The sequence below is a fragment of the Beta vulgaris genome, chromosome 5, assembly GCF_026745355.1.
Source record: "Beta vulgaris subsp. vulgaris cultivar EL10 chromosome 5, EL10.2, whole genome shotgun sequence".
NCBI classification, from domain to species: domain Eukaryota; kingdom Viridiplantae; phylum Streptophyta; class Magnoliopsida; order Caryophyllales; family Amaranthaceae; genus Beta; species Beta vulgaris.
Window position 1 is genome coordinate 57,965,436 of NC_079206.1, and position 26,640 is coordinate 57,992,075.

Consider the following 26,640-nt stretch of genomic DNA (forward strand, 5'->3'; position numbering starts at 1 on the left):
ACGAGATTATCGTAGAAAACATGCAACAGAGCAAACACCTCATGACGCTTTGGATCGCATTCCAAAAATCTATTAACCAAAGACAATTCTATGTGCCGAAAAGTGCAAATTTACTGCCATAGAATTAGCGAGAAACGGTTGATCTATGACATAGTAATTGAAGGAAAATTTTGGATGGAAGTGGATGAATTACACTCACAAATTACAAAATTGTTATATACATACACTTACATTCCCAATAATTTTACAGCCACGCAGAAAAACTAAAAATGGATGGATCAAACATAAAATAATTATAGTCTTTGTATAATTTACCGAGGACTGGAGGAGGTCGGTGTAACGCTTGGATAGAGATGGTGGAGGCACCACGTTTCATGTTGTTGCTCTCTTTCGCGGATGAGACAGCCACAACTTGGTGTTTCCACCGTTCCTTTTGACTGGTCAACTTTCTCAAAACAGGAGTATCTAACTATCTATATTCTATATAGTTAATAGGCTATATACATCTCTCAACCGCCCACATACTTCCTGTCTAATGAAAAATAAATAAAATATTACTTCCACAAGTTTATGTGTACTATTCTACTATACTTCTACTATATTCTATTATAAATCAATTGCAATTTGAGTCACTTGCAAATTTGGACTCACTTCTAGATGTTGATCATGCATGCCAATAATGGGTAAATCATCAAATGCTTCATAACTTGTTAATGAGAATATTGTGTCAGGTCTCTTTTTTTTTCCAAAGTTGGATTTTTTATATCATAATTGCTAATACTATATAGATAATATATAAAATATTAATAAAATAGCATAATAAATGTGTTGTCTGAACGTTGGTCTCTAGTCAAACTGTGTGTTCAAGAGATATCACTTACTTTTAATTTATGTATCTTTTCTTAACTTTTAAGTGCTTTTATATAAATTTTTATTTGAAGATACTTTTGTCTAATTAACTTCTTTTTTGTACACTAAATTCCAATTTATTTATGTATGTGATTCTCACTATTTTTCATTAAACAATAGTGGTCTGAGTGGGTAAGATATACATTTAAGATAAACTAAAATTAACTATAATACTAGTAATTCTATGAGTCTAGTAATATATTTTTGTAATTTGTATCAATAGATGATGAAATAAATTGAAAAATATACTTCATTTAAAATACGCAAGGTATGAAGTTATAAATTTTTAAAAATATGGCATTGTGCACCAATTTTTCTAATTAAAAAATATATGCGATAAGCAAATCAGTTGGAAGGACAACACTTATTATTTATTTATTTCTATTGAAAATAACTGCATCTATAAGATTTTTTCGGGCCCAAAAGTAGAATAGTCATATAATTCTGAATCAAGTAAAAGCATGTAGTGGATTGAAGATGTGCTCTTTTTATCTATAATTTCTTGAACATGAACTCAATTTTCTTACTTGTTATTTCATTTCATATCCAAATGATTTATGATTTGGTTTTAGATAATAATGAAATCAAAGCTTCTCAAGATATTAGAATTGTGAGAGAAATTCCTTGATTCTTTACTCTCGATTATATGCGAGACTTTATTCTGATAAAGAATTAAATATTTGGTCATTTAATATTTAAACTTACTGGTATACATTAATTCTTAATAATATCTTTTATCTATAATATCAATTTCATATAAACTTATTAGCCTTATTACTCGAAGTTATTATATTTAAAACTTATATATATTAACGTAAAAATAGCATATGCATAGCCTCTTTTTTCCCTTTTATTATAAGTAGTTCTTTGTAAAAACAATACAACAGTTAAGAATCTAGCTAAAATCTAATCTCCTTGAGGCAAAATTAAACTAACACATGATACACCAAGGTCTTAGGAAATAATCGGACTTAAAAATGAGGCTGGTACAACTTTTATAGACTAGTGAATCATATATGGTTGTCTAACAACTAACTTACTATAAAGGGAAAATATAATTTTGCCATATATAGATAACTAAACTGTAATGCAGTTTGCCATATCACGCGCGAAAGGAATCTTGGGTAGTTCTCATACATAATTCCTAAAATTATTAGTAAAAAGGTTCTGAGTATATAATCATAAAAGAGAGTCTAGTGGACTAGTGCTATTATTTGTAGAATGGAAACATCAGCCTTCTCTCCCCTAGCCTCCAAAAATTTTGGGTAATCCCTTTTTTGATCCTTTAAAATATTGTTTCAAAAATTATATGGTATTGTTAAACCCCAATGGTTACTTCATGATACTGCGAGACAACGAAAGGCATGCAGAGCTCAAAATTTTAAAAGTGAAATTTACTTTGTAATATATCACAATAAACACATTTATTAGATATATCACAATAAACACATACAATTAAACAATCCTTCGTTACAAAATAAACCATGTAACTTGTACAATAAAATAAAATCAATCAGATTCAACATCTCTCTTTTACCAGAATCTATATATGTCTTTATATATAGAGGTAGAGCCACCGAAAACTAACCTTAAACTGAAAATTGAAAATCGATCTTTTGTTCATTTTACAAATTTTTGTTCATTTTATAAAACTTTTGGTCATTTTATGAAACTTTCGCTCACTTTAAAAAGTTTTTGCTCATTATAGAAACTTTTGATCATTTTGACAAATTTTTGCTCAATTAATAACTTTTTGCTCATTTGCTTTCACTCATTTTAAGAAGTTTTTACTCATTTTATCTTTTTGATCATTTTAAGAAACTTTCTGATCATTCTATGTTGCAGTTTTTCAACATAAGGATTGGTTCTCACGTTATCCTATTCCTATATATATAGATATATACACACTTCAACATGTCATTTATCACTTTACCGTGATCTCTTGAAAAAAGACTTCTTTTAAGGGTGTCACGATTTTACATAATCTTGTCGCAACAATGGTTATTTAATTATATAAATTATTCATATATATAAGAACGAATAATCTCATAGATAGAAGATGATGATTATTAATGGAACTAAACTAACAAATAAAATAAATAAGTTTAATATATATGTGTAGAAAAACTTGAAAATTTATACAAGTTAGGCTGCTTAGGCGTACAATGCTCATATTAGAGAGAGGAATAGGTTTAGAGAGATCTTGAGAGCTTTTTATCACCATTATTATCGATCATCTTGATTCTTAGTACATATATACTATGTGATTTTCTCCCTAGCTATTATAGGATTTTCACGTAAATGTACGTCTTTGTATCTCTTTTATTCGTTCCATTTGTTCATTGTTTTATTATTTTTTGAGATTATAGTTGACGAGACTTAAAATTATCTCCTTTAATCAATTCTCGCAAAGTATTTTTTTGGGATGCTGCATAAACTTGAAACATTTCTCTTTTTGATAAGTTTTTATACAAGAAAGACTTTTCTTTATTCTTAATTAATCAAATATGAGACATGTTTCACTTTTTCTCCTTATTTCTTGGTTTATGTTTCATTTTCATATATCGCAAATATCAAAAAAAGGAGAATAATTATCAAAAAAAATAATACAAATAATGTGACAAAAGATTTCAAATTATCAAATAAAAGAAGTACAAGTACCACACTTAAGAAAAAAAAGAAAAAAGAGAGAGCATATTTCTAAGTGTGAGATCGATGAGTAGGGACTGACACACTAAGAAAGAGCTGGCTGAGCACCAAGAAAAAGAAAACCCTCTTTTATTTTGTCACAAAAAAGTGTTCCAAGTCCACTCTCTCTCCATAGATGAAACCCCCCAACTTGGGAACACACAGAGAGGGGTTGCCATGCCTGATGCCAGTATGGCGTATCCTTGTTTTCTCTCTCTTCAACCCTAAAACTAACCCTATTTAAATACCAAACTCCCACCCACTTATTTCTCCCATGCATTTGTCTCCCTTCAAAATTTCACACTATCCCACCACTTGTATTTTCGTGCTAACTATATCTATATCTATCTTCTTCTTCTTCTTTACATTAATTCTTCCAAAACTCCATATTTCTAACTCCACCACTTATCTCTTTCACTCCATACCTTGTCTCCTCCAAATTGTCCCACCATATTTTTCTTGTTGTTTCTTTGTTTTTTGGATCATCTTCAAATATATACATATATTTCGTTATCTTTAACAACATTTCATTATATTGTTAGTTCATCTGACACTGTCACACACACTTATATATACTCTACTGTATAACCTAAAGTTTTTATTTCCAAGTGAACATAAAAACATCTTTCTTTAAAGAAGTATAATGTCTAGCAGAAGGTCACGCTCTAGGCAATCTGGAGGTTCCAGAATTACAGATGATCAAATTCAAGATCTTGTCTGCAAATTGCAGCAACTTCTTCCTGAGCTCCATAACGCTCGACGCCCTGACAAGGTTACTTTTTTTTTTTTTTCTATTTTATGAAACAATGTTATATGCATGCATTTTTTTCTTTCAATTCCTTAGTTTTGTTTTTGCATCTAATTGGAGTTTATGATCATTTACTTAAACTAGATTTAACTTCAATTTTTTTGATGCAAATACTTAGATTTTTCCATCTTATAGCATCAAGTACTTAAAAATAGATCTACCCTCTAATTTTTTTTTGATGCATATGTTTTTGTTCTCCCCTCTTTTACTTTTGTGATCAAAGTTTTTCTAACTTTGACCATAAAAAACCTTCTTATCATGATTAACATCCAATTTGTATTTAGATTAGACTAACTAATAAATAAATACTATGATTAGTATTAAACTAATAATGCAGGAAATTGGTTAACAGATAAGATCCATTCGCTTTATGAGATGTATATTTTATTTGGCATTAATTCAAATGTGCAAAATTCTTATCATCAAGTAATTTTTTTTTTTGGAGGAGAAAGTTTCTATAATATCTGATCATAAATTCATAAAATCAAAGCTCTACAATCTTGAATAACAGAAAATCCAATTCTCAAACACTATAGTGCATCTATTAAGGGTCTAATTTGAATTTTTTAATAAATTTCAAAAGAAAAAAAAAAAGAACTTTGAGTTGACAATTGGGGTAGGTTTGTTTTGAAAGTCAATTGTTGTAGGTGTAAACATAATAAATGGTTTTACACTCTTATTAAGAACGTGAGCAAATATCAATGTAGCTCAAATTATACTCTTATACTCACTCTGTCCAAAATTATGTATTTAATTTGAACTAGTAACGTGATAACTAAATCCGGCTCAACAAAAAACTAGTCATTTAAGCAGTTGTCAATGGTTTATGTGATCGAACGCCACTAGAAAAATAAAAATTCTCAATATGAGCTAATCATTCCAAATAGTGTAAAATCAGAATTATTACAATCCCTTAAGGGGTTATTACATACCCAATTTGCATGTAGCCACAAAATAATAAAAATGCACAAACGGAAAACTTACAAAAAAAATGGTTTACATTTGCAGGTATCAGCATCAAGAGTATTGCAGGAAACATGCAATTACATAAAAAGTTTACATAGAGAAGTAGATGACTTGAGCGAGAGACTGTCACAGCTGTTAGAAAATACAGATACAACTCAAGCTGCACTTATTAGGAGTTTACTTTTGCAATAATAATTGGATACTTACTACTTACTAGTACTACTTAGTATTTTCTGTGTACTTTTCTCCCCTTTCTTGTCGTTCTTTTTTTTTTTTTTTAAATCTCCCCCCTTTAATTTCATGCTTTTCACTTTATTTCCAACTATTTTGGTTTTTTTTTTCCAGTATAATTTGCCCCCCACCCCTAGGGTTGTGTCACTACCTAGATGCTAATGGAAGCTGTAGTAGGGCAGTTAGGTTTTTTTATTATTCGGAAGCTCCTTTGAGCATGAAATCATATAATAATATGGAGCAAGCTTCATTCTGTGTAAAAGGGAATGGTTGTTTTCTGGTACTACTATACTATAGCCCTTTTTGTACTCTATGAATATCATCTAGTTGTTGGCTATATACCATAAAGCAACTTATGTTTATCGAAATGTAACTATATTTGTTAGTTGATATATCAACAATGTTAATGAAACACTTAGCTATATGATTGTTAAGCGTATAAGAAGAACATATACTGATAAACATATCGGCTTCCGGAAGTTTGAACTTGTGAACCTTGACTGTCTGTTTGGTAGTTAATTGGTTATAAATGGTAGTAATTGGAATAAATTTGTGTGTAAATTTGTAAAGAATATCATTCTCCATTTCCATGGTAATGCTAATTCATTCTAAAGTGTCCATTTTCCTTCTTGAATTTTCATTCCCATCCAATACCACCTTGTAGGTGGTAATGAGTGATAATGAAAATTGCTTCCGCTTAGAGACAAAAATACAAGTTTAGGGGTGAGATTGCTGGCCCATGGAGAAAAAAAGTCTCCCCATGGAAATTTTATGGGTACGTACCTAATAAAATTACACTTAAAATCCATTCCCATTACCACAATTTATTTACAACTACCAAACGCGCCGTGACGGTTATAAAATTACCTTCATATACTATAACTAGTAAAAAAAAACTTATATGAACCTGGACACCTGGTGCACAGTAATTTAGTGTGGACCTAATGCTAATTCATGTGATTTATACAAAAAAATAAAAGTCCCTATATAAATAATAGATATATAAGATGAGTAGACATAGATAGTAAAGTTTGACTATGTGAAAAGAAAAAGGTTACTATGTCACAAAGTAAAACTTTTATATATGATGATAAACTAATATAAGAAAGAGTGATTATATTAAGAAAACGGTCACTATGATAGATTGTAGATGTATAGTGTAACTTAAGATTTTAAAAGGTTACTATATGAAAAAAAAGGATCACTATGTTAAATAAGTGGATTTGCTCCACGATAATATTATTGTGGACTAGGCCATACAAGACTAACTCATGACACTGAGCTACTTGGGATCAATGTTGTAGTAAGTTTTCAGCTATTGGCTCTATTTGGGGAAGTATTTTAGTTACCTTAAAAGATAAGGTGCTAACATATTTTACGTTCTTACCGATCAGTACTATTTGGGGATTTTTTTAAAAAAATAAAATTTCAGGTGGTTAAAAATTAAAATGACTTAAATGGTAAGTTAAACTTTTTACTGTTTCAAAACCAAGTGACTGAAATTTTACTGTTATAACTAATTTTGCCAAAATAATTTATCAACTTAAGCAACTATGTTGCCAAACAGTTAAGCTGATCAGCTATCTTATCAGTTCCAGCACCTTATTAGTTTCAACTTTATATTATCATTAGTTTCAGTTAATTTTTCAATTTTAGTTTATTTTCAGCTAATATTTCCAAACATGAAACGTCCAAATAAGATGTTTTAGTAGGTTACGGAGTTCTTTTACTTATATAATAATAAGTGGGTAAACGTGTATCCTTTACATACATAAGAGCGAATTCGCTAATTCTCTAAGCCCGGCCCATATGGTTAAGGAATAACCATGAATTCACTAATACTTCTCTCTTTTTATTCTTACTTTCTTGTGTGCGACTCCCATTGCACCTCTTTCAACATAAATATCTTCCATTATATATTAGAAAAATTATAACAATTGAATACAAATAAAGTACTAATTGAGACGAATCAAACAAGACCCCACATCACTATATTTTTTCTTAAAAATTATAAAGATTCTCTAAATATGAATAGTGTCAATATTTCAAATAACAAAGATGAAAAACAGGAGAAAGAAGCTCTCTCCTCTCTCTAAGTTTATTGTTCCATTGATTCTTCTTGTTTTCCCTCCAATTTTTTCTCGGTAAACGTTTTCGACGTCTGCCATTGCCATGGCAAAGAAGTCTGGAGGTTTTGGGAAGAAAGTAGGTTCTGGGAAGAAAGTAACAAAGCCAAAAGGTCCATGCATCATCGGATTCTTAGGCACTAAAAACTCGCTCCATTGATGAAGTAATGGGAATTGAAGCTTTGGATTTTGGTTTGGGTGAGGTTTTGACGCCAAAATCTTCAATTCGTAGTTTGCAACAACAATTGGAGGTTCGACACACGTTTAATGCGTGGCTTGATTCTCTTCATAAGACTCGAAACAAAGAGCACAATGAGGTATCGTTCTCTCATGTTCCTATTTCACATCCTCTTGTTGATGTTGATGTAATTGAGTAGAACGAAATTAGTGATAATGAGGTTAAAGTTGAGATTGAAGATATTCAGGAGGAAATAGATTTTCGGAATTCAGTTGTGATATATGTTATGTTATTGGATCAAAATCCTCCAATTCAAGTTATATTATGGAAGGATTTATCCATCGTATATGGAAGAATTTTAATGTTGATTAAGTGCCAGTGATTAAGAAAGGAATCTACATTGTGAGGTTTAATGTTGCTGATAATAGAGATAAAGTGCTGCAAGGAAATTATTCCTTTGATAGCAAACCTTTGATTGTTAAACCATGGAACCCTGACATGGATGTAGAGAATGAGGAGCTTAAATCGATTCCTATTTGGATTCAATTGAAGATTGGCTTCAAATATTAGAGAGAAAAATCTTTGTTTAAGATTGTGGATCAAATTGGTAAGCCATTGTAGCGTGATGATGCTACTAGGAAGCGTGATAAGGTGCAATATGCTAGGGTCTCAGTGGAGGTGCAATTGGCTTAGGTCTTTCCTGATCACATTTACTTTGTCAATGAATATGGAGTTAGAACTCAGGTGGATGTGCACTATGAGTGGAAACCTATAGAATGTCAAGCATGTCATCTTCTAGGGCATCACACTGATAATTGCAAGAGGGCTAAGAATAAGCAGTGGTGAAGAAGCCACAACAGAACCAGGGAGAGAAACATGATAATGGCAGTGTTGCAGTTCAAAGAGGTAGTTCTCCACAGAGGAAACATGATGAGGTAGATCGGGAGGGGTTCTAGTGAGCTCTAAGGCCTATTAGGGTTAGAGTCGGTCAACCTAAACCTACAAATACAACCAAGTCTTTGGACATTGGAATTTAATTTGAGGTCCAGAAAAGTGTGCAAGGTGACATAGAACTGGTTAAGGAGATAAATGGAGGTGATGACATGGGAAGGGGGACCTTCCACCTCTCATGGATAGGATCTTAAGTTGGAATGTCCGGGGAGTCAATAGTCCAAAGAAGCAAATTGAAGTGAAGGCTTTCATCGTGAAACATGTTGTTGGATTAGTTGGCTTTCTTGAAACTAAGGGAAGGCTATTCACCTTGGTGAGTTGTATCAAAGAATGTTTCAGGGGTGGTGTTTCTCTTCCAACATTAGTTATCATGCTAATGGCAGAATCTTGTTGGCTTGAAAACCTGGAATTTTCCAGGTAAATATCATCAAAGCAACAAGTCAATTAATGCATTGTTTTATTGAACCAATAAGTGGTGGTGACGGGGTTCTACTGTACTTTTGTATATGCTTTTAATCAAAGCATGAATAGGGAGGTTTTGTGGCATGATTTAGGTGAGCTTCAGACAAGACACCGTTGGATCATTCTTGGTGATTTTAACTGTGTGAGATATCCTAATGAGAGGATTGGCCGGTGCACTTGCTAGGGCTCAGGAGATGAATCCAATTAATACTTGTTGTGCAGTTTGTTGTCTTGATGATCTTAGAAGTTCAGGGAGTTTCTTCACTTGGAATGACAAGCAACAGGGATATAGTAGAGTTTATTCAAAACTGGACAAGGTGTTGGTTAACATAGCTTGTAAAGAGGCCTTCCAAACAGCTGAAGTTAGTTTTATGCATGAGGGTGAATTTGATCATTCCTCTTCATTGCTCATAGTGTATCCTAGAGTTGATAGTGGCAAAAAATCATTTAGATATTCTACTATGTGGAGACATGCTCTTCAGTATAAAGAAATTATTAAGGACCAGTGGAATAGGAGGGTGGAAAGAACTAACATGTATGTTGTAGTGCAAAACCTGAAATCTGTGAAAGCTGCTTTGAAAAATCTCAATAAGATAGGAATTACAGATGTGCAAGCTGATGATAATGAAGCCTATCATGAAATGATAGCAACGTAGGAGGAAATGCATAGACATCCTGGTTAAGTAGAATATGCTGATGCAGAGCTTGATGCCACCAAGCTTCATCATTTGAAGCATCAAATTTACAGTGAATATCTTAGACAAAAGGCCAAGTTAGACTGGGTCAAGAATGGTGACAAAAATACAACCCTTTTTCATCAGAGCATCAAGGCTAGAAAAGTTCAAAATCAAGTGTATGCAATCACTAATGCTCAAGGAGTTTGACAAGATCAGGCTGATGGTGTGGATAAGGCATTTTTTTCCTATTATCAGCAGTTATTAGGTACAACTCATGCTCATAAGAAGAAGGGGATACAACAAATTGTCCAAAGTGGTCCTTTGATCACTTACGAGCATAGAATTCTCCTGAATTCACCTTATACAGCTGAAAAGGTGAAGAAGGCTTTATTTTCAATTCTCGGAAATAAAGCACCTTGGCCAGATGGATTTGGGGCTCAATTTTATAAAGACTGGGAGATAATTGGAACAGATGTGGTAGCTGTTGTCCTTGACCTTTTTGCTCACAAGAAGTTACTTAAAGAATTGAACTCAACTATAATTACTCTTATTCCTAAGAGTAAATTTCCTACCACTGTAAGTGATTTCACACCCATATCATGTTGTAATATGTTATATAAATGCATTACTAAGCTTATTTGTAGTAGATTAAGATGTGTATTACCTGATGTTATTGCTGAGAACCAAAGGGGATTTGTTCATGGAAGATATATTGTTCACAACATTATGGTGGTTCAGGACATGGTTAAGCAATATGGTAGAAAATCTGCTAAGCCTAGTTGCTTAATAAAGCTTGATCTTCAAAAAGCTTATGACACAGTTGATTGAAAATTTCTACATGAAATGCTCATTCATTCAAGATTTCCTACTGCTTTCATTGAGATGGAGTGTGTCACTACACCTAAGTTCTCCTTGATGATTAATGGATCCATGAAAGGATATTTCACTTCAACAAGAGGCTTGAGGCAAGGAGACCCTATGTCTCCCTTGCTTTTTGTAATATGTATGGAATATTTATCTAGAATACTTGGGATGATGAGTAATATGGAGTAGTTTTCACTTTCATCCTAAATGTCAAGCCCTCAAGTTGTCACATTTATGCTTTGCAAATGATTTGATATTGTGCAGTAAGGGTGAGTTCTACTCTGTATACTTATTCTTGCAAGCTTTCAAGCTTTTTTCCGATTCATCTAGTTTAAAAGCAAATGTGAGTAAGTCAGACATTTATTATTATTGTTGTGCTATGAATGAAGATCATGTGCATAGGATTGTCAATCTATCATGATTACAGACAAGTCATTTGCCTTTTAGATACTTAGGTGTGCCAATTTGTTCTAAAAGGATTTCTAATGCTCAATGTGAGGTTCTTATTGAGAAAATGATTGCAAGAATCAAAGTTTGGAGTTCAAGACACCTGTCCTATACAGCTAGGGTCCAACTAATTAATTTAGTATTTATGAGCCTACCTGTCTATTGGGCACATGTTTATGTGCTTCCAAAGCAAGTGTTACAAAGTGTTGAGAAAATGTGCAGAGCTTTCCTTTGGTCTGGAAATGTTTATACAGCTAAATCAGGTAATATAGCTTGGGATAAACTGTGTTGTGGCAAAACTCATGGTGGCTTGGGTTTTAGAAATGTGCATATGTGGAATTTGGCTAGTATGGGTAAGTATGTATGGGCCTTGGCTACAAATCAAGAGAACCTGTGGGTAAAATGGATAAAGGTAGTGTATCTGATGGATGGGGATTGGTGGATTTATACTCCAAGGGCTAGTGGCAGCTGGTATTGGAGGAAATTCTGTGAAACTAAGCAGGTTTTTGCAGCAACATTTTAGCAGTGCAAAATTCTGTGCTATGAATGCTTACTCTACTAAGCAAGTGTATCATAAGATGATTGGAGCCATGGAGCATGAGCATGTGTACTGGGATCATATGGTGTGGAATAGACTAAATACACCAAAACACAGATTCATTGCTTGGTTAGCTGTTCAGACTAGACTTCACACCAAAGCAAAGATGGCTCGAATAGGTATTGCCTCTTCAGATGCTTGCAGCATATGTGATAATGGTGCAGAAACACATGAACACTTGTTTTTTAAGTGTGATTTTAGTAAGAGACTGATGAGAGCTGTTAAAGAGTGGCTGGGGATCACAGCTGCCACTGGTGACCTTGTTCATTTGTAGCACTAGATTCAGCAGAGCAGGAAGACTAATTAAGTTTAAAAAGATTGTGTTGTTTGCTGGTCTTGCTGCTGTGATTTATTTCACCTGGCAGTGTAGGAATAATGCTTATTGGAATTGTACTGTTCATATTGTTAGTCATATATTTAGTCAGTTGAAGCAGATTGTTAGGCAAAAAATTGTCGTTGTTATGCCACAAAAGGTGTCTAGTGTTGATCAAGAATGGTTTGTAAGCCTGTAATGGTCTAGTATGTGTTGCTCTTTTTGGCTTTGGGATCCGACCTAATGGCTCGTTTTGTCATGAAATAGCTAAATTGTAATTTTTTTGTGTGTAATCAATCTCTTTCTTACTTAGCAAAAAAAAGGATAAAAAATAGGAGTAGTTTTCTATAATAGTAGTCTTCTTGTCATATTTCTCTATTTCATTACTTTGATCCATACTTTAGATTGTGGCCAATGGGGGCATGATAATAAAATTTTATTTTATTTTAGGAAATGTACGTATTAGGTATTACACAACTCCTTTTTTCGATCCAGACACCAGCATTCCGAAACAGTATGACTAACAATTAGTTATAGATAAATGGAGTGTCTGCATCGTAAAAAATTTATGAGCATTAATCTTGGAATGCATGCTCGCTAGCTAGACAAGTTCATGGGTTATTGTTGTAACTAAGGATCCAGGGAAATAAGCCAAAAGGGGTTCTTCCAATGAATTTTTGTTGCATTGAACGGAGTTGTTGCGGTATATCACTATATCTAACAATTTATTTTCTCTCTTCGAGGACCATAATTCATACAACACTTGTAATCATTTTTAACTAGTTATTAGGTTCGGGTTATGCCTCGGGTAAGAAAAAATTCATTATTAATATAATACTTTATGATAATAACACTATATACAACTTAACCTAGTGGTTAAGACTTTAGTATATGTACTTGAGGTCTCGGGATCAAACCCTATACTACGCAATTTCTAAAAAAATTTATTGACATATATTACATGAACTAAAACTCCCTAGGAAGTGCGCCACGTGGCACAGTTTCTTGTTTATACACGCCTTTTAATATATTTTTATAGATTAGTATTTAGGCTCTTACATTGCTCGGGATGGTACTTTTTTTTTTCCAAACTTGATACACAATTTTTTTCCATTCATATTAAAATATAATAAAGAAAATTCAACATTTAAAAGGTACAAATACAATAATGAAGACATTGAAAACATGACTAGAAGTTGGTTGAGATGATAATAATTATGCTATGTATAATAGCAAGATGTCGCAGCTTCAAATTTTGTTGCAAGTCAATTTATTTTTGCTAATTAACATGACATATGTACACACTAGACAATTCTAGTGGAGCAGGAGAGGTTTCACGTGGCGCGTATACATTGTGAGACACGCCTTTTAACATATTAGTACTAGTATTTTTTGCACGCTATGCTTGCGTGTCATGTTAACATTTTTTTTCTCAATTAGTTATTCATCAGTGCTACAAAAAAAAATGATTAGAGCAAATATTTGTAATGGTTTTTAATTTTTTCAATATAATTTTCTTAGATCAATGTTTTGTTGCTTTTTTTAGTTACTTAGTTATCATTATTCTAATCTCTATTATATAAGTGAAGGAAATACAAAGCATAAGAAAGTTTGTGCTCAAAAAGAGTGAAAGTATTTGTGTATCAAATTCAATCGTTGAATATTAATAAAGTGGAAGAGTTTGATTTATATAATAGAGATTACCGAATAATAATCAACAATTAGATTTTAAAATATTATCATTATAATTTGAATATGAAATCAAGTTTTATTTTTTGTACGGATTATTTCAATCAAGTTATATTGCCAATTTATTTGATAAGAAATTTTGTTACACATTTAAGAAGAAAAATTCATTCTCGCTCCTTAATTTAATATTTAATTGAAATTTGAAATACAATTCTATTATTAACTTATTCAATATATATGACAAGTAGGAAGAAGAAAAGACTATTTAATGTTATATGGCAATTTAAATCAGTAAGGGTATATTAGACTTTTTGTGAGGAGACACCATCTTCCTCCCCCCTTCACTTATATAATAGAGATAGATTCACTATTATAATCACTAATGTTTTTAATTATGTATTGGTATGAATTATGGAAATTTGATTTTTAAGACCTACATATCTTCTGATAAATCTAAGAAGATCACACTTAGCTATTTTTTTCCAGAATAATAGTGAGAATTCATAGCCAAAATTTATTAATTTTGACATTTGATATATAATAAGTGTTGCAAAGAGATATCCACACAATATCGTCAAAGAACTTCTCCCATAGACTTTTTTTTATTATTATTCCCAGTTCTCCCCACATAAAGGACATGAAAAGTCATAGAGGGTGGTGATTCTGGTGAATAGAAGAGATCTATCATACCCCAAATATACTTTATCAATAAAATTAACTATATGGATGTTAATAAACTTAGTTGGTTAAAGTTTTAGAAGGTGGTACCCAAGACTAGGGGTGCTAATCGAACGAGTCGATCGCGAGCTGGGGTCTGCTCGACTCGACTTGAAAATCGACCGACTCGTGCTCGGCTTGACACGAAACTCATCGAGCAAAAAATTTCCCAGCTCGACTCGTGCTCGATAAGAATTATTGATGCTCGACTCGGCTCGAGTGCTCGACTCGGCTCGAGTACTCGACTCGAGCTCGTTAAGCTCGACTCGGCTCGATTGATCGACTCGAACTCGTCAAGCTCAACTCGACTTGGGCTCATTATGCTCAACCCAACACAAACCCATCAAGCTCAACCTAAACTCTCAAGTGTCATCCTTCCTTTTTATAAAAAAAAGAAGCTTTGGTTTTTAATTTTCAACCAATGTGAGACTTTTATTTAAGCCACCATATTTTTATAAAGTAAAATAGGCTTTGATTTTTTTGTCTTTCTAGCAATGTGGGATATATATAAGTTTTATGCATTGTTTCTCCCTCCCCCTTTCCAACTTGTTTACCTTACTTTCTTTTTAAGTATATTTTTTTTTTTCATTCTCATTTCAACAATTTATATAAAAAATTTAATGAGTTGCTTGCGAGCTTATTGAGTCGAGTTGGAGCTTGCTCAACTAGACTCATTAAGGTCTCGAGTCGATCACGAACTCGAGTCGAGCAAATTCAAGCCGAGCATTGACTGAGTATTAACCGAGTTGATCACAAGCTGCTCAACTCAATTAGCACCCCTACCCAAGACCTAGATCCAATCTCGTCCATGTCATTTGTCCATATGACTCTCTCTACACACAAAAAAGTAAATTAAAGCTAAGTTAACTATTAGAATTCCTTACAAAATTAAATACTTTGTTTTTATTAGTTGTTCCATCCTTTTTAATTTTGTCATCAAGTATAATCCATTCTAATTTAACTTTTTTTTTACTAATATATCAAAAGGTTTTTTCACCATATACCTCTGACAATTTTTTTTTTGCACTATATACCCTTTCAACTTTCCAAATTTACCATAAACCCTCCATTTTTCAAAAAATACATCCACTTACACTTTTGGCTAACGGCGTTAGACTTTTGATAGTCATTAGGTCCTAATCCTCTCGTAACTCTAATTAACTAACCTGAATCAAACCATAATCCTAACCCTAACCCTAACTCTAACCCTAACTCTAATCTAATACCCCAACCCTAACCTCCCCTCCTCTACCTCTTACAACCCCAAGGCCCCATCACCCCCTCACCTACCTCCTCACCACAACCCCTTTACCACCACTACCACCATCACCCTCTCCTCTTCTCCCGCTGTCCCCCTCCCCCTACCTTGTTGTCGGCTTATCGCGAACTCCCCTCCCCCTCCCTTGTTGTCGGCCTATCGTGAACCCCCTGCCTTCCCTACCTACAATTGAGAGTTTGAATTTGGCGAGATAAGGAGGTGAAGTATCCAATTGTTGTTCATCATCATCAACTTCACTTCCACCAATCATTGTGTTTCTCGTGTTACTCAAATTCTCAAAATCTTGTTGTTTTCTAACACCAAAATTTTGTTATTTTCCGATCGGAGAAATTGAAAAAGAGGCTTTTAGAGGATAGAGAAAATTGAAAATGGAGAAAAATGGGGGGAATGCGACAGTAGGGGAAGGGGAGGGGGTTAGCGGGGGAAAGGGATGGGGTGTACGACTACAGGTGGGGAGGGAAAGGGGTTCGCAACAACAGTTGGGGAGGGGGTTCGCGACAGTAGAGGAAGGGGGAGGGGGTCAACAACATTAGGGGAGGGGGTGGTGGTGAGTAGGGAAGGTAATTGGGCGGGGCGGGTGCGGAGGATGGTACCTCCACACCCGCACCTCACATAAAATTTCAATCCCCATCCCCGCTCTACCACCCATTGCGGGGGAAAATTCCAGACCCATCCCCTCCGCACCAAGTACGTATTTATACCCATCCCCCCCCCCCACCTGCATGGGTACCCGCACCCGCTTCATACCCAACCCCACCCTCGCCCCCACCACCCACATGGGTATTGCTCCCGCTTCGTACCTGCGACATACCCACATATTTATGTTTTGCAAGATAAAATTATTAATAATGTAAGTATATAAAATAGAATTTTAATCATTTGTATGTGGGGAGAGCGGGGATGGGGCGCGGGGGGGGGGGGGGGGATAAAATCCATACTTGCGCGCTCCACCACCCATTACGGGTAAGATTTTAATTCCCATCCTCTCCCCATCCCCGCCAAACCTAGACCCATCCCCGTCCCACTTGGGCGGGGATGGGGCGGGTCTCCTACTTGACCCGCTCCACTTCCATCCCTAGTGGTGAGGGGTTGGTGGTGAAGGGGTAATGTGGTAGTGGGGGTAAGGGGTGGGGGATGGGTGGTTAGGGTTAGGGTTGCCGGATAGATTTAGGTTAGTTAATTAGGATTAGTGGGGGGATCAGGGGTTAATGACTAACGAAAGTCTAATAACGTTAGTTAAAAGGGTAAGTCGATGTATTTTTTGAATTAATTGTGGGGGGTATATGGTGAATTTGAAAAGTTGAAAGGATATATGGTGCAAAAAAAAAATTGTCATGGATATATGGTGAAAAAAACGTATATCAAAACATATCGCATATTCACTCTATTATCAAAATATCTTCCGACTTTGGTTTAGATTCTTGTTTGCAAATGATTTTCTTACTTCTACTTTATTTTATTCTCTATTTGATAAATTTTAGTTCCAAATTTCGCACTACTTTACCCCCAACATGTAGGGCCCACAAAACTCTATACATTCGGTAGAGTCTTGTGTGTGTTAACCAAGATCTGGGATCGAATCCCATCTACATTAGTGTGCTTAGTCACTCTCTAATTAAAAATTATTGAGAATATTTGGGATCGAGTAAAATATTGTTGAATTTTTTTTAATACATAATTTCATAATATCAATTTCTATTAAGGGTCAAAATTATGTACATTGTTAAGTATGAAAGTCAAAATAGAATAATTCTTTTTTTTTTTTTGAGGGGACAAAATAGAATAATTTAATAAAACTATAAAGATAACATCTTGCTTATAATGCATGTTACACTAGTACAGAAAAGGCAATTTGCGTCGGATGTGAGGCGCCTATTTGCGTCGGACTTTGGTGCGACGCCAAAGCCCTCGACGCAAATGACTCAGAAACGATCTGCGTCGTATGCGGAAACGACGCAAATGGTTCACCTATTTGCGTCGCACCTGTATACGGTGCGACGCAAGTGGATCTTACCAGCCAAAATCACCAAGCTCAAAGGGTAATTTGCGTCGCACATCGCCTAGGGTGCGACGCAGATGAGTAATTGCGTCGCACCTTGGGCCACGTGCGACGCAAATTGCGATTTTTTGAAAAAAAAAAATTTTTTTTTTTATTAAAAAAAACTAACAAATGCCAGAAATTCTACACAAATTCCATCTTGAATCAACAATAACGAATGCAGTAATTGAAAAGGAAATGAATACTGTACAAAAAACTAATAACAATACAAACCACAAAGGTAATGGACTATGGAGATGTAAGAGATAGAGGATTGAAAATCAAATAAAACTAATAACAATACTGTAGAAAAATTCGACCAGATCTGGAAAAATAAAAACGAAAATGCTTCGAATTTTAGAACATATATATTACAATAATTCATAAAAACAAATCTATCAATAATAGTAAAAAAAATGTTGGAGCTTCCTTCACATCTTGATCTTCCTTCTCGTTGTTATACTTCGAACACATCTGGAATTCACGAAAATTAAAAAAACGAAGATTTCAAACAACATCTGAAAAAATGACAAATTGCGAAAAATTAAAACAGGCGGATAACAAGAAAAAAAAGAAGTTACCTGGAGATTTTAGGATGAAAAAATGAGTTCTTTGAAAAATTCACGAAATGAAAAAACGAGGTCTTCAAACAAGATCTGAATTCTGAAAAAAATGACAAATTACGAAAAATTAAAACAGGCGAATAAAAACAAGAAAAAGAAAAAGAAAAAAATAAGTTACCTGAAGATTCGTTCGTCCGCTGAAGATTCGTTAGTTGTTCGAAGTGTTGTTGCTGTTGTTGGTGTCGTCAACGCTGAAGATCGCTCACTGAAGGTCATGGCGTCGAAGTTTCGATCGTCGGTTGATGCGAACTGAAGCAGATCGTCGGACGAAAGTGAGAGACAAAGAGAGGGACGAAAGTGAGAGAGAAAGAGAGGGAGGCGGGTTGAGAGGGACGAAAGGGAGAGAGAAAGAGAGGGAGGCGGGTTGAGAGGGACGAAAGGGAGGCGGGTTGGTTTTGAGAAGCTTTAGGGTTTTGAGTAATGTTAAGAGGGGTGCTGGTTATGGGGTTAGAAATAAATTGGGCTTTTGGGCTGATCTGCGTCGGATGGGTTAAGGGGTCCGACGCAGATTACTTTGTTTTGTGCGTCGCACCATGACCTTCATGCGACGCACATAGATGATTTGCATCGCACAATATTTAGATACGACGCACATAGTTCATCTTATGCGTCGATTCATTGTTACATGCGACGCAAATAGTATATTTGCATCGTTTCCGTGTTTGTGCGACGCAAATGGGCCGATGCAAATTGACCTTTTTCTACTAGTGTTACCGTGGAGGCGTGGACTGTCAATGTCTTCAAAACTTATTTTTGTCCATAAAGTCACAATTCATTATAAGACATTGACAATCTTAAGATTTACATCAATATGAATGTAAAAGGATCTCTTACATGATAATGTTTTAGACAATAATTTTTTAAAGAAATTGTCATTTACACATATTATCCTTGAAATGTACTCCAAAATATAACCTTTAAAGAATAATGGTGTATTAATATTTGAAACTCCAAACAAAAACTAGTATTATTCATTTAAATCCTTAGTGCATAGGGCAGTACATTAACTGGACTTGGACATATTAGACACATCGCCAAGGCATGAAAATTAGTACTTCTTGGAGTCTACATATAAATTATTTCAGGATAATCTATAATTGTGTACCTCAAGAAAACGTACTTATTAACAATTTGTATCTTCGCAATCGCAAAGATCTACCTTTTGTATCTCATCATAGAACAAAGACAACCACGCTTTCTGAGACCACCAGACCATATAAATAAGTTTATCAATTCGTTTCTCTTGATAAGTATCTTTAAAAATCATAATGCAATATGGTTTGATAAAAATTATAATGTAATATGGTTTGATAAAAATTAAGAGCAGAAGATCGAATTTATTAACATCTTGTTTTATACTACCTCCGTTTCTTAATAAGTGCAACATTTCCCTTATTTGAAATAGTCACAATAAGTGCAACCAAGCTCAAAATGGTAAAAAAAAGTTCAATATTATTACAAATATGCCACCAAAAAGCAAGAGGGGACCACAACTTTTTTGTTTCATCACTTGAATTACTCTACTTTATTGTGGTCCCAACTTTCTCTCTCTACATTCCTTGGTATTCCCCACTTTCTCTATGTTGCACTTATTAAGAAACGGAGGAAGTATGTGAAATGAATCGGACAACATACATATAAAGACAATCGTTTACATATTATGGGATGGAATTAAAACACACCATTAGATTTAATTGTGATAAGTTCAAACTTTAAATTGATGGGAGTAATTGTATCCATTGATAGAGAAGAGTTTTGAAAAAAACACAAAGGAGATTCTATATTAAAATCAATTGATAGTAGTAGGAGTAACTCCTCAAGCTTACTAATTTGTTTATTGCTTTCCTTCGGTTCAATGTGGAACAAGACTTATACTCATATGTGAGTTGTTCATAAGATCTCAACAAGTTGTCTTAACTCTTAACCAACGTTTTGGATACATAGAGAAATACCTTGCTGGACCACAACCTCTCGAAATTTAACTAGTATATATAGCTTAATAGGACAAATACTTTTGGAGTAGGGGAAAGAATAATTAACCAAGGTTTTGATCTCATAGCCTTATAGTTATAAAGAACATCTCTTATCAGTTATCACTAGGCCAAATACCTACTCGCTAAAGTCTTAACCATGTTTAGCCATATTTGGGGACGCATAATGTAGAGATATTACTTTCTGAGGAAGATTTATTTTTGATAGGGAGGAGGATATTGTTGTGAATTTATGTTTGATATTTTGATGATGATAAATATTTTATGCTATAACATAAATGTATGTAACAGTGATCTAAGAACATTATCAAGATTGGATATTCATGAAAGCGCAATGACTTGAAGATATGGAAGCTTAGGTCTAGTTATATTAATTTCATGTGTATGCAGTGTCATTAACGTATTGGAACTTTGTGCTAAATTAGAAATATGAAATTAGGATGATTAACTATTTTCTTAGAGTTAAGAAAATAGGTAATTACATTAATATCATGTTTCTATATTTAAAGAATATACAAGGGTAGTTTTTAATTTCGAAAATTAGTTTTGAAAGGAAAGTATTTTTATAAAAATTTTCGAAAAAAAAGAGGTTTGTAAAAAAAACTGACTTTTAAAGAAACTTTTTTTATAAAGATTTCCGAAAAAGAGTTATGGAAAAAAACTGATTTTTAAATAAACGTTCTTCATAAAAATTTTCGGAAATATTGGTTTATGAAATCTGATTTTTTTATTTGGCTAAAGATGAGAAATCTTTATCTTTTAAAGAAAGGAAAAAAATCAATTTTTATTAAATAAAAAATAATCTTTGAATTTGAAAAGAAAAGATTTTATCCCTTAATTTAAAAATAAAATTATTCAAGAAGATAATCATATCCTTGAAAATAATTCTTATTCAGTTAATAGGTTATATAAAGAATAATAAAGACCAGAATAACAATTCACGTTTTCAGATTTGGTTTTTGATAAGTTTTGCTAGCTGAAAACGAATCCCCATAGCACATTGGACGACACAGAGTTCCACTGAGTTAATAGTTCTATTAACAATTGTAACGTTCCTCGATTTGTTTATCTAATTTAACAAGCACACTTGCGAGGACTTAATCTTTCCATAATTTTCATCACTATAAAGAGTAGCAATACTTAGGGTTAAGCGTTGGGGAACACTACTAGAGTTAGTAGTGGGGGAATCATATTGTATCAAAAGTTTGGTATTTTAAGATTCAAATAATAAAACGAGTAGGTAGTGTGGACGTAGAACTCAGAGGTGAGATTAAACCACGTTTAATTCCTATGTCTTGTTATTTGATTTCATTGTTTTTTTTTAGTTTTGATACAACTTCGTCCGATCGAAACATTTCAAAGCGAGTTTACGAGTGAATAACAAAGTGTAAGGCACTATACAATAGGAGTGTTTTTGGAAAAATTGATTAGATTTTGTCACTCAATAGTCAATTCAACCATCCTTCTTGAGTGTCACCTTGTACTCCAACATATAGTGGTATAGTACTGGTCGCTTAGATTTACAAAAATCTATGTGTTTTCCTTGATAATATGATCATAATGTGAACCTTTCGAAACTACTATAATTGGTAAATCAATGATGATATTCATAATTTGAGATTGAACTAGTTATTAGGCCCGGGCTATGCCTCGGGTAAGAAAAAATTCATTTATTAATATAATACTTTACAATAATAACACTAAATACAACTTAGCCTAGTGGTTAGAACTTTAGTATATGTACTTGAGGTCTCGGGATCAAACCCTATACTATGCAATTTCTTAATTTTTTTAGTGTACATGGATTACATGAACTAAAACTCCCTAGGGAAAGCGCCACATAGCACATTTTCTTGTTTTCGCACGCCTTTTAATATATTTGTATAGATTTCATCGTTTTCATGACTCCTTAGGCCTACACACCAAACAAATTGTAAACCTTTAAAATTATGATACTGTTACAGCACATGAAAAAGTACCTTAATCTGTTGAATAATGATTACTCCACCTACCACTGTCTACTTAGTCATATACACAATTTGGAAACAAGATGTGTCACAAAGTTCACATTGAAGTAATTATGTTATGTTTGGGAGTATATATACAATTATAAGGGTTAGCATGTAATACAAAATTAAAGTTACATTATGAGAAACAACAAACTTTAGAAGGTAGGATAAGATGCTTAGTTCAGGTCCATTCGATTCATGAGTTTAGTCCAAGTTCATCCGGTTTAATTCAGGTTTTTTCACTCAAAATGAATCAGGTCAGTCATGTTAGCCAAATTTATCCAATATAAAAGAATAGAGCCTTATATAATGGACTTTTAAAGTCTCGATGTTGATATATATATTACTATTTTTTAATAATAGTTGATAGGTTCAAATAATAATGCTTGATATAAAAATGGCAAAATAGTGATAACTTGGCATCCTACAGTATTTCATGTACATATAAAATTTTGTAATGCATATATTATACATACAGAAGTAGAGGCGGTGAATGGAGGAAGCAAGTTTAGTTGTTCTTTTTGTGTATGGACATAATGACAGGAAAGATCGGAAAGATTTGTGGGAGAGTAGTCTCTTTGTCAGCAAATATTGAGGGGGCTTGGGTGACTCTAAGAGATTTCAATGCCATAATGGACTTGGAGGAAAGAAATGGCCAGCCAGTGAGAGAAAGTGAATCGGTTGACATGCATGAAATCATGTATGGCAAGGTGTGGTCTGGTGGATATTATGTCTAGTGGGTAATTTTTCACTTGGAACCATAAACAAGAGGGGGTGAATAGAGTTTAATGTAAACTTGATCGAGTCGTAGGGAATGAGGCATCCCCGGTCAAAATAGTCCTAAGGGCTGCGTTTTTGGCCCGCAGCCCTTAGGCAAAAAGGAAGGACTGCGTTTTTGGGCCTAAACCGCATCCCTTTTTACAAATTAAGGGTTGCGATTTTGATGAAACCGCAGCTCTTGTGACCCAAAAAGAATATTTTTTTTTTTTTTTGCATTTTTAGTCCTAAATGATCCCCAACAAGTTATATATATATATATATATATATATATATATATAATTATATATATATATAATATATATATAATATATATATATATATATAATTATAATGAGAGAGAGAGAGAGAGAGAGAGAGAGAGAGAGAGAGAGAGAGAGAGCAAGAATCACATGAGAATGCTCCTTACATGAGAAATGAGAATGAATCTCAAACCACACGATTTGATTAGAGTTACAATACTTCTTCATTAGAGTTATACTCCCCCTAAAATATTTTGGGCCCAAAAAAAAAGATTTTTTGAATTTTTTTTCTAATATTTTTTTTTTTTTTTTTTGAGTTACATCACTTTTTCATTAGAGTTACATCACTTATTCATAAGAGTTATAGCGGATACAATTTCTCATTTCTCATGTAAGTATGCATTCTCATATGAACTCACTTCTATATATATATATAATATATATATATATATATTATATAATATATATATATGTATATATATATATATATATGTATGTATATATATATATATGTATGTATATATATATATATATATATATATATATGTATGTATATATATATATGTGTGTGTGTGTGTGTGTGTGTGTGTGTATCATTTTGTATTGCAAATTATGTTTTTTATACAAATATAATAAATTTACAAAAACATAGAAAATTACAAATTAAGGAATCATTTTTCACAACCAAGAGATATGTCTTGTTTAATATACTGTAACCATTCATGAGACTTTCACAAAAATAATCTGCTTTGATATTTGTGAAAGATAATAAGACCTGTCGTGGGATGTTACTGCATTATATGAGTGCTTCCCTTTATCTGATTTATAGTAAGTCTAAAAATGCTAAGGAGATTTGGGATGGTTTGAATGCTAAGTATGGGACTGATGATTTTGGGACTAAGTAATATGCATGTAGTCATTGGTTGAAGTTTTTTATTAATGATGATAAACCTGTGCTTGATCAAGTTCATGAGTATGAACATTTATGTGGTGATATTGTCGCTGAGGGTATGGCTATTCCTGTTCTTTTCCAAGCCAATTGCCTACTAGAAAAATTGCCTTCTTCCTGGGAGAATTTTGTTCATTCCTTAAAACATAGGCAGAAAGATTTTACCCTTCAAGAGTTAGTGTCCCATATTAAGATTGAGGAGCAAAACCGTATCCAAATAAAAAGGAAAATCAGTTGATCATTCTTCTTCTTCTGCTAATCTTGTGGAAAGTAAGGCCGCTGCAGGTAAAGGACCAAAAGGTAAGGGTCAGAATCAGTTTCATGGTACCAGGCAGAATAACAACAACTTCAAGGAAAAAGGTAAATTTAAGGGAAATTGCTTTGTGTGTGGTAAGTATGGGCATGCTGCCAAGGAGTGCCGTCAAAGGAAGGAAGCTCCAAACAAAGCCAAAGACAGCAAACCTCAAGCAAACCTTGTTAAAGATGATATCATTGTTGCTGTGGTGTCCGAGGTAAATCTGGTAAGCAATGTTTCCGAATGGATCGTGGATACGGGTGCAACTCGTCATAGCTGTGCCAACAAGGAAGTGTTCCAGGACTACCACAAAGTTCCAGAATCAGAATGCGTCTTCATGGGTAACTCAAGCACTGTGAGTGTTTCAGGCTAAGGAAAGGTTTTCCTGAAATTAACATCCGGGAAAACCATTGCTTTGCAGAATGTTCTACATGTTCCTGACATCCGCAGAAATCTCATTTCTGGTTCACTTTTGGGATAAGACTCCCTATGAATTATGGAAAGGCTTCAAGCCGAATTTGGGATACCTCAAAGTGTGGGGGTGTTTGGGGAAGATAGGACTTCCCGGCTTTCAAAGGAGTAAGATTGGACCTAAGACTGTAAATGGTATTTTTATTGGTTATGCGTCTAACACTGCTGCATATAGACTCATTCTTAAGGATGCATCTGGTTTTGGTCCTATTAGAGAGTCACGAGATGTTGAATTTTTTGAGCATGTGCTTCCTATGAAAGTTAGTTTACAATCATGCTTGCATGCTGCATCTTCTTCTATTTTGCATCGTGACATTGAATCATCTAGTGAGACCTTAGAACCTAGAAGGAGTAAGAGAGTTAGAACTGAGTCTAGTTTCGGACCTAATTTTATTACTACCTTTCTAGCTAAGAAAGAGTGCTTAGATGAGCAAGATATCAATGCTTTTGTGTCAGAAGAGAACCCGAGAACCTATGTTGAGGCCATGAGATCGGTAGACTCAAGTTTTTGGTTAGAGGCTATTAACAGTGAAATAGAGTCTATTATGAGTAATAACACTTTGATTTTGTCAGACCTTCCTAGAGGTTGTAAGGCCTTAAGCAGTAGGTGGATCTTTACAAAGAAATGCAAGCCTGATGGGACTTTGGACAAGTATAAGGCTAGACTTGTAGTTAGAGGGCATCGCCAAAATAAGGGTTAGATTTCTTTGATACTTATTCTCCTGTGACCAAGGTAGCCACCATTAGAGCTTTAATTGCACTTGCATCTATTCATGATTTAATTGTGCATCAAATGGATGTGAAAACTGCATTTTTGAATGGTGAGTTAAATGAGGAGATCTATATGAAGCAATTGAAGGATGCGAGGTTCTTGGTCAAGAGGACAAGGTATGCAAGCTTATTAGATCTTTTTATGGTTTAAAACAAGCACCAAAACAATGGTATGATAAATTTCATCAAACTATTACTTCAAATGGATTTTTGGTAAATGATTTTGATGTTTGTGTTTATTCCAAATTTGATGAACTTGGTTGTGTTTTCATATGTCTATATGTGGATGATATGCTGATCTTTGGGACCAATATAGACGTAGTAAATGCAACTAAGAGTTTCCTAAATTCTTGCTTTGAGATGAAGGATTTAGGAGAGGCCGATGTTAACTTTGGAATAAAGATTACTAGAACTTCATATGGGATATCTTTAAATTAATCTCATTATATTGAGAAAATATTAAAGAAGTTTGATCAATTTGATTGTGTTCCTGTGAAAACCCTATATGATTCTAATATTCATTTGAAAAAGAATAAAGGTGTTAGTATATCACAAGAACAATATGCAAAAA

The 26,640-nt window shown here is 33.8% G+C and overlaps 1 protein-coding gene and 1 long non-coding RNA gene across 2 annotated transcripts; one reads left to right on the plus strand and one right to left on the minus strand.

Moving 5' to 3' along the window:
• The first annotated feature begins 3,452 nt into the window (after nucleotides 1-3,452).
• LOC104908099 (transcription factor PRE3) lies at nucleotides 3,453-5,970 on the plus strand. Its single transcript, XM_010697175.4, has 2 exons — nucleotides 3,453-4,369; nucleotides 5,414-5,970. The coding sequence occupies exons 1-2, from the start codon at nucleotides 4,241-4,243 to the stop codon at nucleotides 5,561-5,563; spliced, it is 279 nt and encodes a 92-aa protein (XP_010695477.1). The 5' UTR covers nucleotides 3,453-4,240; the 3' UTR covers nucleotides 5,564-5,970.
• Nucleotides 5,971-18,267: 12,297 nt separating this feature from the next.
• On the minus strand, nucleotides 18,268-18,675 carry LOC125497991 (uncharacterized). The gene is made up of 2 exons (XR_007274763.2): nucleotides 18,523-18,675; nucleotides 18,268-18,415 (listed from the first exon to the last, which is right to left on the minus strand). It is a non-coding gene; the product is annotated as an uncharacterized LOC125497991 (long non-coding RNA).
• Nucleotides 18,676-26,640: the final 7,965 nt, after the last annotated feature.